The sequence below is a fragment of the Gymnogyps californianus genome, chromosome 5, assembly GCF_018139145.2.
Source record: "Gymnogyps californianus isolate 813 chromosome 5, ASM1813914v2, whole genome shotgun sequence".
In the NCBI taxonomy this organism is placed as follows: domain Eukaryota; kingdom Metazoa; phylum Chordata; class Aves; order Accipitriformes; family Cathartidae; genus Gymnogyps; species Gymnogyps californianus.
The window spans coordinates 62,496,131-62,511,785 of NC_059475.1; the positions used below are offsets into that span (position 1 = coordinate 62,496,131).

Here is a 15,655-nt window from a genome sequence, read left to right on the forward strand (position 1 = left end):
AAATTTCCATTTGGATACTTAGTGCTGCCCAAAATCCTAACAACTCTGCTCAACTGTTACTACTCAGAGTATACTTCATGACTTAGTTTCAGCAGAATTCTTAAACTTGGTATTTTTTTTCTTTGTCTAATATATAGGCCAGCGCCTGGCTAACACACACAAAAGAGAGCTGAAGTTTCCCAGCAGTGAGCACACACTCCTGTGATGTGGGAAGCAATATTAATTGAAGCAAGATCTTGCAGCCTGACTCTACCACATCCCAGGGAAATGCCCTAGCCCTTGGGCATTGAGTTAATCTCTCATTAGCCATCCCTCTGGTCTCTTGAATAAATTATTTATGAAAAGCAGAAAAACTTCAATAGGAAAAAGTGAAAAGAGATTTACCATGGAGTTCCTGGTAAAGAAGCCAATTCTTCAGGAGGTGATATATGTTTAAAAAAAAAAAAAAGCCACTTTAGACAACAAATCAATTTGCACTTTGGGGGCAAGTACACATTAAAACTAGCCAGATGCTACCCTATATGTGAGATAAATTAATTCCCTTCTTTCAGTACCAAGCAGAACAAAAATAGGTAAACAGGGTTCCTACTGACAAAATGAAAAGGATATTCATCAGGCTACGTGAGGTACCTTGTCCATTTCTCACCCTCAGGCCACCCCGCTCAAAATAATATGGCTTCCTTGACTGAGGGCCCCATCTTGAGGAAGGGTTTGACAGCTAAAAATCCCAAGCAGAAGGTGAGGTCCATTTCGAGGAGCTGTTAGATGCCTATTTTGAAGAACACAGTTTTAAACTGCACCTTACCCCTCCACATTGGCCCTAACCAAATCTGCCTACAGTTTGCTGAATTCCATCACTCCTTTACTGCACTTCCATTTCTACCTTTGCACTATAAGAAGACAGAACAAACCATTTAAAAAAGTGGTTGGTACGGTGATTTGTCTGGAGAGCCAGGCTATTCCCCATTGCTTGGATGCCTAACACCAAGCTGCATGTTGCCTCAACCTGCATGGTTCAAAACCTAGAATTCTTTCAGAAGGGTGTACACCTACTTTTATGGTCTATAGGAAACATTCAGAGCTCATCACTTTCATTTAAAATATGAGGGGGCAGAGGAAGAGGAAGATGAAAGACCTCATATGAAAAGATCTAATGACCCTCTATTGGAAGAGCAGATCCACCGTGGGCATAAATTGCTGCAACTTCAGGAACTCCTATGACTTAGGACAATCCTCACTACAGCTAAATAGCCAGAAACCTACATTTTTCTCGTGGTCTTTTGGAAGAGTATTTCTATATGTAACCAAATGTAACAGGTTCAATCCAAAGGACACTCAAGCTCTTACAACACAGGGGAACTTAGGACTCGAGCACAAACCTAGAAGGACACTGCTGGAGTTTTCTCTAACACGATAGTAACCACCTGACTTGATTCTAAGTACATACAGCTCTGTTCCTCTGTGTGCCCACAACTTCCTGTCTGAACATCCAGATACCCAAGGAAAATACTCAGATGGCCAAAACACTAATCCAGTCTTTGGGCCTACAATTTTGAATGTGTTAAGTGCCTCTGATGAACAGGTAGGAGACTATCTGAGTCTGGCTCCACTCTTGATCCGGTGTGACCGCAATCATGTTCACATGCGTAACCTGTGTGGGCTTACAACAGTATTTACTCAGCATTTTGTTTAGATTTCACCCGCCGAACAGATCCCTTTCTGATATCCTGCAGATTTCTGGTGGTCTGTAAGCCTGCTAGAACAACAGTGGTTTACAACTCAGCGGGTGTGGGTTGAATCAGACTAGCAGGGTAAACTGTGATATAAATCGCCTATATCTAAATTTATGTTTAACTGCTGAAGACTTAACTGTTTTAGCTATAGCGACGGGATCAAAATTACCTCCACACAAGTAGCATAATTTTTAGATGAAATGTCTTAGAATCAATGCTGTAATGTACGCATTCATGATGAAGTTTCTAGGAATCAACGCTGTAATAAGTGTTCATGAATGCTTAGAAATAATCTTAAAATCACATTGTATGTAAAAATTCTTTCAATTTCCTGTTTGTACAGAAAAGCAATAGTTGTAAAAAACCAGACTAATAAAATACTCTCATTCTATATATGTCCTTGGAGAGAAGAGTTATGTTGAAATATCAATGCCTATTTTAGCAACGTATCTCTTTGAAAATAGATTTCAAAATCTCAGTCTTCAAGGCCCAAATTATCCTTCATCAATATTATATAAACACAAAAATATGCATCAATGAATCTTCTTCAGACTGCAGTGAATTACACGGGACACGTTATAGCTTCACAAAAAGTACCTGTAAGACTGCCCCAAGCCTTCTGATTACAGCATGATGCCACATATTGCGTAAAGTCAGTATCCAAACTAGTCTCAGTTTTCACAGTGCAACAAATGCTATTATTTAAATTTTCCTCATTTAGATTATTCTGTTATTCAGAAAGACTTTATTATTAGATTTGGGTTAAGTTCAGCAAGCAGGTGCAGGGAATTTGTGGAAGGGGGAAACTAATTTTACTTTAAGATACAGCACCAATTAGGAACTGAGAAGAAGAAAAGTTTCCTTTCTTTTTCCAGCTAGTGAATAAAAAAAAAGTTGGACAAGAGGAAGACCTACTCAGCATAAAACCATAAAGATCAAGGGCTAAATTTCTATCAACGGACTCAAATAGGAAATCCCAGTCACCCAGGAATTCTAGAAGTGATCACAGACTGGCCAGAAGGCAAAGATTTTGGAATACCGCCAGAGGAGGAGGTGACGCGTGCTGAAGAGGCCCCACTGTATAATAAACTGCCAGAAAATGGGAGGCAATATGCCCTATTTACTGATGGGTCCTGTCGCATTGTAGGAAAGCATTGGAGGTGGAAGGCGGCTGTATGGAGTCCTGTACGACAAGTTGCAGAAAATGCGGAAGAAGGTGAATCAAGTCAGTCTGCAGAGGTGCAAGCCATCCAGCTGGCTTTAGACATTGCTGAACGAGAAAAATGGCCATACTTTATCTCTATACTGACTCATGGATGGTGGCAAATGCTCTGTGGGGGTGGTTGCAGCAATGGAAGCAGAGTAACTGGCAATGCAGAGGTGCAAGCCATCTGGGCTGCCGCATTGCGGCAAGATATTGCTGCCCGGCTAGAGAACCTGGTTGTGAAAGTACATCGTGTAGATGCTCATGTACCTAAGAGTCAGGCCACTGAAGAACATCAAAACAACCAACAGATAGACAAGGTTGCTAAGATTGAAGTGGCTCAGGTCGATCTGGATTGGCAACATAAGGGTGAATTATTTATGGCTCGGTGGGCCCATGACACCTCAGGCCATCAGGGAAGAGATGCAACATATAGATGGGCTCGTGATCGAGGGGTGGACCTGACCATGGACGCTATCACACAGGTTATCCATGAATGTGAAACATGCGCTGCAATTAAGCAAGCCAAGCAGTTAAAGCCTCTTTGGTATGGAGGACAATGGCTGAAATATAAATATGGGGAGGCATGGCAGATTGACTATATCACACTCCCACAAACCCGCCAAGGCAAGCACCATGTGCTTACAATGGTAGAAGCAACCACCGGATGGCTGGAAACATATCCCATGCCCCATGCCACCGCCCAGAACACTATCCTGGGCCTTGAAAAGCAAGTCTTATGGCGACATGGCACCCCAGATGGGACACGAACCCACAATCCCTGGCTTAGGATAAGCGCTACTCAGCAACAACTAAAACATCAGTGTGTTATCAACATTATTCTCACACTAAATCCAAAACACACTGTACCAGCTACTAAGAAGATTAACTCTATCCCAGCCAAAACCAGGACAATATCCACCCCTTATTCTATACCATTTACGTCATGCCCAGATCCACCACTTTTCCTGTCTTTTAATATACAGACACAGATATCATTCCTGCAGTCTATGGGCCATCTCTATCAAATGTCTGTTGAGTTCATTCAGTCCATGACTTTGGGCTCCATCTGTCATAACAGTCTGTCTGGGCAGGAGGGATGGTGTGTAGTGTTGGAGAAGGGGAAGACCTACTCAGCATAAAACCATAAAGATCAAGGGCTAAATTTTGGAAATCATTTTCAGTTTTAGATGAGTTGTGGAATTTTCAAAAATTCTTAAGCAGATCAGGCACCTAACTCCCTTAGATTTTAGACACTTAACTGTTTGGGTATTTAATGGGATTTTCAGCAGGCCTAAATGCCTTTGAAACAATTAGTCAAATGACTAAAAATATTTAGTATTTTCTCTGGTTAGTAAGTCAGTTTTTAAATGCAAAATGTGTTTTTAATAAATGTAGGGCCTGTCTCTCAGGTCAGGTGCAGACAGTTGTGCACTCATTGAGCTTATACTCTCAGTAGGCCAGACCCAAGCCAGCTTCCGTGCAGATGCCATATAAACTACATTTTAACGTTCATTTTAAGACAGTGCTGTGGCCAAGAGAAACAATCTCTGCCCTCAACCAGCCCCCAAACACTCATCCCTAACCACCATATTACCACTTTCCCTCTGCCAGCATAAGCATTTGAATTGAATCAGAGACCTTGTTTAGGTTAAAACTAACTTTTTTTGGCCAGATTAGGTTTGACCTGGACCAGATCCCTGATTCAGCTCACTACGTTGCTGCACAAACACTTGTGCAAGGAGAGGAAGTGGCAAGATTTGCAGAAAGGGCAAGTCTACTTCTTTTGGTGGCAATGCTGGTCTCTGTCAAATCAAAACACGTGACCAAACACATCCTTATTTCGTCTTTACCATACTCATCACATTTAAGGCACTTATATTCAATTAAATGTAATTTTGTAATACTGTTTTGTACATTTTAATTAAATCCCATTTTTCATGTAAGTAGAGCATGACTCAGAAATGAAAATGAAATTAAGAAGTAAGACTTGTCACTTATAAACTAAGCCAGCAAAAATTCAGAACATGAAAGAATGTTCTTCAGGTTTTCTTCTGATAACTAAAAAGATAGAAATAATTCAGTGTAAAGCTTTCAGCTGTTCACAAATCAAAATGTTTTACTTATCCCAACCAATGAGAAGAGAGCTTTCTTTAGGAAAATCATGTACAAAATGTATGAGAAAAAGGTAAAAAAATCAGTTCATCTGCTTTGACGCAAGCTATTAGAACCGTTGCTTTTCCTTTTCTGTATCTTATCTCACTGGTGGACTTAAACACATCTCCTCCATATACATTCCCTCTTCTGCCTTTTCAGCTGATGTGTTTAGAAGCAAAGCAAAGAAGGAATAAGAGAAGATGTGGTCTGCAGCATGCATTTCTAGGGTTGTCCAAATTCTTCTGCATTTCCGCTTCCACCCCTCTACCTGGGTAAAAGCTCACCCTAGACCGGCCAATACTGCATCGGCAGCTGGAGAAACAACCGGTTTGGTACATGACCTCGCTCACAGAAAACGTTCAAGGAACATGCAGCACTTCATGCTGTGAGAAGCGACTTTCCTTTCACGCCTTGCATTCCTGCCACTATTGGAGGTACCAGTTCTCAGGGATCCTGTGAAAGGTGACTCACATTGATATAAACATGATAAGGAAAGGGATTTCCTTCCCCGCTTCCCACGTGCCGCTGCTGAGGCTGGCCTGGCAGAGCAGCGGCATAACTTCTCGATGTAAGTAACAACCTGCCGCGCTGAGGGCTGGTGAGCCACGGGCTTGATCTGCGAACTATCAGCACCAAAGCAAGGCCCAAATCAAGAGGTGCCCTGCTCAAAGGTGAACCAAAAAAACCAGAACGGGGTTAAGGAGACAGCCCCAGACGCCAGTGAGGAAGCGGGCACCCGGGGGCACGGCGCACCCATGGAGGAGCTGGAGTTGGTGGCACACCCCGCAGCACTGCCCTTCCACAGGCACCGGTCTTTCGGGCTACCTCCACCGTCCACCTAGAGCCCCACCTTCCCCGCCGGCCAGGGAAGGTTGCGGCGGGCGGGCAGAGGCAGAGCAGCCGCCTGAGGGGCGGTTCCGGGCGGTGCGGGGCGGGAGGGCGCCATAAGGCTGGGGCGCACGCTCCTCCAGCGACACCGCCACTGTCCCAAAATGGCGGAGGCGGGGGGGTGACAGGACACCAGAGGGGCCCGCGGGCCGCCCACCCTTCTCCTTCGGCCTGCCGCCCTTCTGCGCCGCGACGAGGCGGGAGAGGCCCCGTCGCCCGGCCGCGGCGGAGGGAAGGGGCGGGGGGACGGGACGGCCCGGCCCGGCCCGGCCCGGCCGTGAGGGAAGGGGCTGGGCGGGCGCTAAAGGGCGAGCCGCCGGCGCCACTCACCTGCCGGTAACAGAGGCGGAAAGGCCGCAGGTAGAGGGAGGAGGTGCAGGGTTTGAGCGCCAGCTCCTCGATGGCCTCCATCCTTGCCGCGGGCAGCGGCCGCCAGGAGGTGGAGGAGGAGGAGGAGGAGGAAGGGAAGAGGCGCGCGCAGCCGCTGGCGGCCGGGCCGAGGGCGGCGGGCAGGGCCGAGCCTAGCCGGGCAGGGCGCGGCGCGGCCTCGGTACGGACAGAGCCCGCGGCGGTGCCCGCGGCCGGGAGGGCGGCTGCCGGCTGCAGCGCAGGGCCGGGCCCCTGGCGCGGTACGGAGCCCGGCAGCTCCCTCCCTTGCAGGCCCGCGGAGCAGCGACAGGACGGGGCTGCGGCGCGTTCCTGCCCTCTTCCCTCTGAGGACAGCCGAAACGCTGGGTTTCACCCCCAAAACTGGGACGCGGCAGCAGCACGCAGGCACCTTGTCGCCTTTACTCTGCAAAAACACCTATTTGTGATGCTGTTTCCTCAGAAGATTGGCGAATGTTCTCCGGGGGTCAGTTATTTCCACACGTTACACCAAAATTCATGGGGTACTCCTGCGCTAAACCCAAACCAGGCCCCCTCCTCTGAAGGCCCCATGTAACCTACGTGCTAAATTTTGCCACAGGTCGTTCCGATCCTGGAAGTACATCAGGTTTTGCAGGATGAGGAGCTTGCTCCTAAAAGCACAATCTCTTACATCTGCCTGTGTGCTGTTTTCATGTCAAAATGGGAGTTGTATGAGTGGTGTGGAAAATGAAGGTACAAATACAGATTCATTGGTAACCTGCAATGCGTCATTCGGTGCTTCTCAGACTTCCGCTCTTGGTCAGCTTCCAGTCGTGGCCACGCACCCAGCCCATGGCAGAAGAAGAAATGCACTTCATTAGACTGATCTGGCTGTTTTCAGCAACAAAGTTACAAAATAATTATTCTCTCCCCTTTTACATCATTTTTTTAAACAGATCACTATTAGATTTAACGATTTCCTGATTTTCATAAGAGTTTGATCATCGTTATGCAACATCAGGTTAGATTCCCCTTGGTGTTTTAATATTCCTGACAATGATTTTCTAGATTCATGAGCAACAGAGCTCACAATTTGTTGTGGTCATGATCTCTGATTTGTGTTCACTTTCCACACAGATGTTCCAGTGTACAGCTATTTTAGTTGCTATGTAGATCAAATTATTTTGTCAAGATATCAACCGCGCTGAGAATAATCTGAAATTTCTTGCATCTGTTTCTTTTTTTCTCTTCTACTTCCAGTGTGTCACTGAGAAAGTTTATTATCTTGTCATGTGGTAGTAAGAATCTTAGCAGTATAGCTAAAAAGAACAGATCCAGCAATTACAAAACTCACTAAGAAGTAAATGAGGCAGCACTTACATTGCAGAATGCTTACCATCAGTTCTGATAATGCAAGTGACAAAAATGTTTGGTGGGACTGCAGAGTATGTTTTTAAAAGTATATTTGCAAAGCTAATCATAGGCAACTAAATGTATTTTATTAGCTGACTGAAAATATTTGTGTAACTGTATTTGCATCATTGGATATGCCACTATATTTCTGTTTTTTCAGAATGATCTTGAGGTCATTCAGAGCTCCTAGGAACTTAAGCTATATTTTTCTATTAAATTATTTCAGTCTTCCAAGTCCAACTTAAGTATAAACACAGTTTCCATGCACAGCAAGTTTACAGTATCTCTGTTTGCTTATGTTAAAAGTTACCGGGTACCCAGGTCGGTTCAGCCAGTTAGATTGCCCTCTTCAATAAACATTCTGACACTACTTTAAGGTTTTGAGTGTGTGTGTGTTTTGGGGAACGTGTCATAGCGTGTGATGGATTGCTTATTCCGTTCTTAGTCTTAGGTGGGAAGTTTTTGGGGTTGTGATGTGTCACAGACCTGATCTCGCCAATGTACCTGGAACAGTTGAGCACAGTGTCGCAGGAAAACACGTTGCAGGGTGCTCTAGTGTTACAATTGCAATTGAAAGTTGTAGACTTCTTTATCGGAAAATGTTCTTTGTGAATATGCTTGCTGAACTAAGGATTTAACAGGCTGAGATTGAGGAGCTGCCTTAGTGTTACCGTTTTACAGGTGAAATCTGAGTGAGAAAATAAATAGGAAGAATGTGTCCTGCATAGTGGGACTAGTGTTGAGCAGCTGCACCTGAATTTCATTACAATTCTTGATTCTTCAGGATACCCTGTGCAGCAAGTGGCTTTGCCTTTGCTAGTCCAGGAACGCTCCTGGGAAGGAAATGGCCCTCAGCTCCCACTTACTCCAATGGACAGTAACGAAGGGGAATAACTTACTTTTGGATGGGTGAGATGCACTCCTGCTTTCCTGTTCCCTTGCACTGCTTTTGTGACTTGTGTGTGCTGACTGGCGCAGTGGCTCTCTCCTGGCTCTAAATGCACTGGCTTCACAGCAAGAAGTTACGACAGGGATATAATGCAGAGACACTACTCAGCAGCTCGGCTCGGGGGTTGGGAGAGCTCTGTTCACACATAAAGTCCCACCAGGGCAGACGTGCCCGCCATGCACTCACCACTTCTGCTGGAGTAACTTGCTTCCAAATGACATTGAGAGACCAGGCGTGTTTGCTTAGACAGAGCGCTGCCCGGTATGGATTTATAACCTCAGATAATGATCAGCTAGCAGATCTCTAAACTACTCTGTTCTATGTTACTTGACATCCCTGTGTGTCTGCTCCTTTTTTAAAGCAGAATTACTAGTGGTGGTGTTCCTCCAGAAACTTGTGAAAATAGGCATTCGTAATTCCAAGGTGTTCAAGTACTGTGTTCATGTCTATTAGCTTCAGTGAGATGGTTCCAATACTTAAGTTTAAGCCTATGTTTAACTGCTTGCAAAATCTTTTGGTTTCTATTAGCGCTACTCTATAAAGTATCATTTACGTTTCTATGATACTGTCCCTAGATCATCAGTTCCCAAACTTCTTACATCCCAAACTTCTTAGATCCTGGATTACTCTCTGCCATCACAGTTTCTTTGTAGAGCACTATCCACGTTTACCATTACGCTCCTAATTGAAATAGCTGCCAATGATATGCTTCAATAAACCAACTGCCTTGTGCCGTAACATCTTCCTTGTTAAGTGTTATTGTTAATTTGACTCCCCAAAAAACAGGAAGGTGTCAGAATGACAGGTTGCCTTTCACTACATTAATTACATTCCTTTATCTTCCTTAGTAGTGGCTTCTGTATTATATGTTGTTTTCTTGCCTTTTAAAGTGACAGATAGAAGGTTGTGGATGTTGTCATGAGTGGTTTCCTCATGGGTTCTTTAGTTTCCTGGAGCTGCTGGTCTCCTGTTGTAAAATACGAAAATCTAGATGTTTTGCCTGCACAGGCTCTAACAGGTCTGAGAACCATTTGTGTAACAGTGTGACAAACAGCCTAATAAAGAAAAGCAAAAAACGTGAGTAAAAGTTTGTTTCTTTCCTGGAAAGAAAGATCAACGGAGTAGGTCAACAGGCAGAGAGGAAAAAAGTGTCCTGTCTGGAGCTGAAGAGTCTTAAGGGAAGATTCACTGGGATTTCTTATAAAAAATGAAATGTTAACATTAGTGTTAAAAAGGAATTCTTTCCGCAGGGTAAGGTACTTTGTTTAACAGACTTCTTTTTCCTTCAGAGCAGTGTTTGCTCTCTGTTACTTTGTGAGTAACTTTTATTACCAGCAAAATAGCCAAACAAATTTTTTTGTTGTTCTTTTAAAAAAATCCCCTTGAGCTTCAAGTTTCCGCTGACATGGTCCTTCCCTTCCTCTTAAACACAGGCAGACGCACAGTCCTTGGGCATGTACTTTGCAGAGGGTCAGGTTGCATCCTCATTAGCAGTTTGTTTTATTGCTGTTTGCTTTGGGACACAACGGGGAATGTTTGCCGTGCAAGCCTGGTGCTACTGCCCTTCTCCTGCTCGTGGTAGCTCCGGGAGGCAAGCACACCCTCTCGCCTCCACCTGTGTGCACGGGTATGGGTGTGCAGGGAGTCAGGACAGTCCTTTGCCACCTGCCCTGGCCCATCTGTTCAGGCAGCAGCCCCACTGTTTACTGTGGGTGGGCACCCAGGAATGTCCCTTGCAGTACTTCCCTCTTCCTGCTGGAGCTTAGCAAAGTGCCTGAGCTCCTGGGTTCATTCATGCACAGTTAGGCAGCACATTTTCCATAGTGATTTTTGTGTGTGTGTGCGTTTCTGCATGTGCTTTTAAATTCAGTCAATCCTTACCAGGCTTGCTTTGCTCTTTGACATGCCATTGCTCATGAACAAAAATCATCAAGTCCTGAGCCTTTCTTATCTCCAGAGGGCTCCTTAATATATTGCAGAGTATCATTACTTTCTTATATTTCTTTTGATATTTGTGAGTACTGTAGTTACTAAGATACTGTGAGTATGAAAGCCTCAGCAACTAGAGGCACGTTGACTTGCAATTCCCAGCTTTCATTTTTAAAAAACAATTTCTAACCCTCATGGTTGCAGAAAAAAAGCCAGGAAATGTAAACTATGGCAAACCTATGGTTTGTGAGCTGTTAAGCACAGGTCCTGTGCCAAGGCGATGCCACATATATAGTAGAAAGGCTTTGATGTTGGGGTGACAGATAACCTGAATCCCCAGCTCTGGGCAGAAGAAAGCCAGCAGAGGCTGCTGAGGCCAATGGGTGCTGGCTGACCCCGGATCCAGCTGCATGCCTGGTTCAGCCCCATCCAGCAGCAGATGGCTGAGATGCCTACAGAGCCATTGTCTTCTGCCTGGAAACTGCTTTCAGAACTTCCTCCTCTTCGTCAGCTCCCCAGGCCACGTGCAGTTTTTGTTAAGGTCACATAAGGGTATCAGGCAGGTCAGACACCTTTGCTGTAAAGGCTTAGTGAGGGAGATGGATGAAAATGTCCAAAATCCAGTATACTTTCTAATCTCATTTTAGGAATCCTTACAGTTGGCAGCATGAAAGCTTGTCCTCTTCATGTGGGCCATCCTTGCATTGCCACAGAGACGTTCGTTTTGAGTGCCTTTCTGGGGATCAGATGCAGGTTCTTTCCGTAATGAAGTGGCTGTTGTGAAGTTTGCCTTCTGAAGTTTACCCCTTAGGCTCCTGCAGAAAAGCAAGCCTGAAGCTGCCAATATCTAGCTTTTAATTATTATTCAGTTCTGGGGCATAACCACCCTGGTTACATTCATGAAAGCCAGGAATCGTGCTTATGCAATTCTTCTGGCATTGTAAATAGAGCCCTGGAGAAATTTGTTTTTATTTTAGTAGTAACATTTCTGAGAGATGACTTTTTTTTAAAAATAATTTACATTTCTATTACCAAATATAAAATTAGAGGTCTGCACTGCAGTACATAACATTATGTTCCAACAATTTTATTCACCATCAGTTGGTTCAGAGCTGCTTTAATCACATGAATAGCCTCAGTCTGAAGAACTCAGAGTAATTATTCATGTATGGGTTTGCAGAATTTGGTTCATAAGGACTGACAGCATGAGCAAGACAGGAATGGTGTTTGGTATTGCTGATGTGCACCACTCCAAGTTAGAGGAATATTTCAGTTTGTTTCCCTTCGATGTTTTCATTAGCTCCTCCTTGTTTTCAGAAAACCAAAGTGTGTCTCTTTTAATGAGAAAGGACCATCTTGGTCTTTACTTTGCAAAGTCAAGTACTATCTCGTGGCTGTAGTGGAAAACTCACCTGTGTCTAGTAGGTGATTTCCCAGAAGAGCTGAAATTTATTCATCTGCCTTGTGAAATGAAGGGCTGATACAAAGGTCTTTTTGCAGTGCATATCATCATTAAAATCCTTGCACTAAATATGGTAAGAAAAAAAATTATTTAAATATATTCAGTATAAATATAGATATGGCTATCATGACATGTAAAATCAATCTCTAAAAATAGTGGAGGAAAAAATTTCTTCGACATAAATATGTAACTAATATGTCAATTAGACAGTTCATAAGATATTCATAATGTAATATGACAAGTTGCAATATGGTATAAAGTAGAGAGAGGGAGGTGAGAACATGGGAAGTAAATCCTGATTTCTAGCTTTTCAGCTGGGGGAAGAACAAACACATAGTCTGTGAAAGAATAAGAAACAATATGCATGCAAAATTTAGATATGTTTAAATTATTTTAATTACTGTCCAACAAATGTTGCCTACAGCGTGAAAATGATTAGAGGGAAGACTTTGATTTTTCAATAAGCTCCTCTCTAATGAGGGAAAAAAGAAAATGATAACACCTTGTTTTTTGTATTACAGTATCATATACAGCTACAATCTGGGTCTCATTATGCTAGAAACTGTTCAAATACAGGTAGAAGAATGGTGTCTTTCCCAAAAGAGCTGCAAACTAATTCATATAAAGGAACAAACAAGACTAACATACAATAATAAGGAACAGCTGAAGGAGAGTAAAGGAATAAGAAGAATCTGCTTTTGTTTGCCCCATATGTATGCAATAGAGCTGGAAGGAGAAAAGTATTTTGATTTCTCAGGGAACCTTGATGTTCCAATAGTTTGAAATTGTCTGTAAAAAGGACTGGAGCCTGAGTTGTTGGATACTTGAATGTTGGCCATGACTCTAGCCACGACCCTGGTATCTCTGAGCTCTCCAATGACCATGACAGTGTGCTGTGCCTGGTAGCCTGCCCTGGACTGCAGGCATTATAAGCCCAAGGGTCCTTAATCTTCAGGCAGTTTGCCTAGCAAGATTTGTTGAAGCTGTGGGAGCTGGAAGCCCTGGTCCTCAGGAGACTACCAGCTGGGCTGCTCAGAAGCCGGGGCTGGCATAGCTCCAGTGGAAGCTTGCCTGTTTTCTGAAGGAATTTAATTGAATACTTCTCTGTATGAAATATTTCTGTTTGGTAAATTGAGACATTCCAAAGAAAAAAACTAGTCAGAGGGGTTTTTTTTCCACCAGATGTAGGGAGCAGGTACGTGGCTTCTATTTTGACATATTTAAATATAAATACATGTATATGTGATTTATGAGATAGAAAGGGAAGGAGACACAACTGGCCATTTTCCTGCCTCTTCTTCATTAGGCATACTGTATTATTTTTGTATATATTTGTATTGCAGCAGTGCTTAGGAATCCAGAACTTTATTGTGCTCATCGGTATCAAAACACAGAACAAAACAGCCTGAATGCTTTTGTGAGATTCTTGTGGTTAGAAGTGAGTTGGAGGAGAGTTCTGAGGAAGGACAGGGTAAGCTCTCCACAACTTAGTTCAAGGGGGTGTAACTTTTCATCAAAGAGCATGTGTGATTGAAGGACAGCATGGAGAATGGAGCCTGGGAGCGCTACGGCAGTGCGGGACGTGGGCTGGAGCTACGGGGCAGCAGAATTTCAGTATAGGAGAGTTGAAGTCAGGAAGCAATATAGGGGTCAGACTGGTAGAGTTGAGGTGATTTACCAAGTAACCTGCAAGCAGTTGAGCTGATCTATTGTTGAGAGCTCGCTGGAAAGTTAGAGTTTGGGTTTCCATAAGAATCAAGGTTCTGAAAAATAAAATCCTAGGCATCTTGCATTGGACTCTCAAAACTGTTGGCATTGACATTTCCTAACTTTTGAGTGCTTGACTTTGAAACATTGACAAATTTTTTTTTTTTAATAAATGTTCTGCATATTTAGACATTTTCAATTCTTTGGTTATAGTTCAGCAAAAAAACCCCAAAACCCACAAAAATCAACCCTTCCCCCACTTTCCTATTTGTGAACTGTCTTGCTGGATTTATTATTTTGCGCTGTGTTCTTGGATGCTGCAGAGAAGGTTTCCGGAGAATTTCAACTGAAGATTTGAGCATTAGTATGCTTACAGTAAAACTGAGCCCAGGGATATCCAACCCTAATCTCTGTTGATCTCCTGGAGCAGCCTATTTTCACTTTACTTTTGCAATGCTCCCTCTCTTAATGCCTCTTCCTTGCCTGCAGCCACTTCATTAGAAAGCCTGCAGAATGGAAGAGGCGGATGTATTTAATGTTGATAGGTGCCAAGACCAAAGGAAAGACAGTTTGGCTACCTGCTTGTGCGTAAGGATGTTGCACCTCAGCTGAACAAGATGGACAAGGCATTGGGGTATTAGGATCTGAAGTCGGTTTGTGCTGTGCAAGGGGTATCATTGCTTTTAAATTGATAGGGAGCTATTCACTGCATTGCTTTTTTGCTGAAACTAGATCTGAGATTCCCATAACTAAGCAGACTGTATGAAGAAAATGCCCTCCTTCATCAAGATCAGGAATTATATATTGTTTTAACCATAGTGCTCTACAACTACTACAGTTTTCTACTTGGTATTTTAAAGATATACAATCCATGTATGCTAATATATCTGCATGAGAGATTGTCATGACTTAGAGCCAATCTTTGGCAGAAACAATAGAACAGACTCACAAACAGGTGGTTCTCATCACTGGATGCCTAATGCTGTATGTATGCATTTTAGCCTTTTGCCTAACGCCCTGATCCTGTAGAGAACGCAGTTCTCTGGACACAGATGTGGATGCATTTGCTGGAGAAGGTAACTACGTACTTCCTTCACTGAGGCATCCCACTTGGTACCTGTATAAATATCTCTAGGCGATCAGGTAAACCAATAGCACATAATCTGTCCTTGCTAAGGACAGCATTGCTGTTCTGCGTACATAAGAAAGGAAAATATATTTAGAGTGAATGTGGATGTTCTGTTCTTCATTCATGTGTGACCAAATTGTAATCTCTTTCAGTCTGCCCTAAATCCAGAATAACCAACTGAAGTCAGTGCAGTTCCTGGGGATTTGTGCTACTGTAAATGAGAACAGAACAGAGAATTTTTTCTCCTTCTGTCTCGTAATAGTGAGAAGAAAAACTAGAATGTCAGCCTGGCTATACTTCTTTGCTTTGCTCAGATTGTCGTAAAATGGACATTATTTAAACCTTCTTTATTTTTTTTGTATTTGGAATATAACAGAAGGAGAGCCTTGATGGTTTCTTATTTTACAGGAATATAAACATTAAAAGTCATTTTTCTTCTACACATGAGTTAGGAAGCATAATTTACTTGAAAGGACCCTGTTATATGCTCAGGACTGTATTTGTTTATCTAATTGAATAGAAGAGCATTTACTGCACTTTCAAAGTTAAGCCAATAAACGTTTGTCTTTGTATTGCGGCAGCAATGTTTGACAATTGGATTGGGCAACACCCATTTTAACTTGGGTTTATTTTATGGTATTGACGAAGCAAAACTCCGGATACATTTTCACTCCCTTGCTTGCACTGTTGCCACAAGTTGGCTATTTGGCAAAAGATGCTGAAAGCCTTTCTTACG

At 43.3% G+C, this 15,655-nt stretch overlaps 1 protein-coding gene across 1 annotated transcript in view; it reads right to left on the reverse strand.

Moving 5' to 3' along the window:
• Window positions 1–6,393, reverse strand: part of NUDT14 (nudix hydrolase 14) — a 63,415-nt gene extending 57,022 nt beyond the window's left edge. Inside the window, exon 1 of the mRNA XM_050897548.1 lies at window positions 6,313–6,393. Within this exon, the coding sequence (XP_050753505.1) occupies window positions 6,313–6,393 (81 nt within the window). The remainder of the gene's footprint in view (window positions 1–6,312) is intronic.
• Between the last annotated feature and the right edge of the window lie 9,262 nt (window positions 6,394–15,655).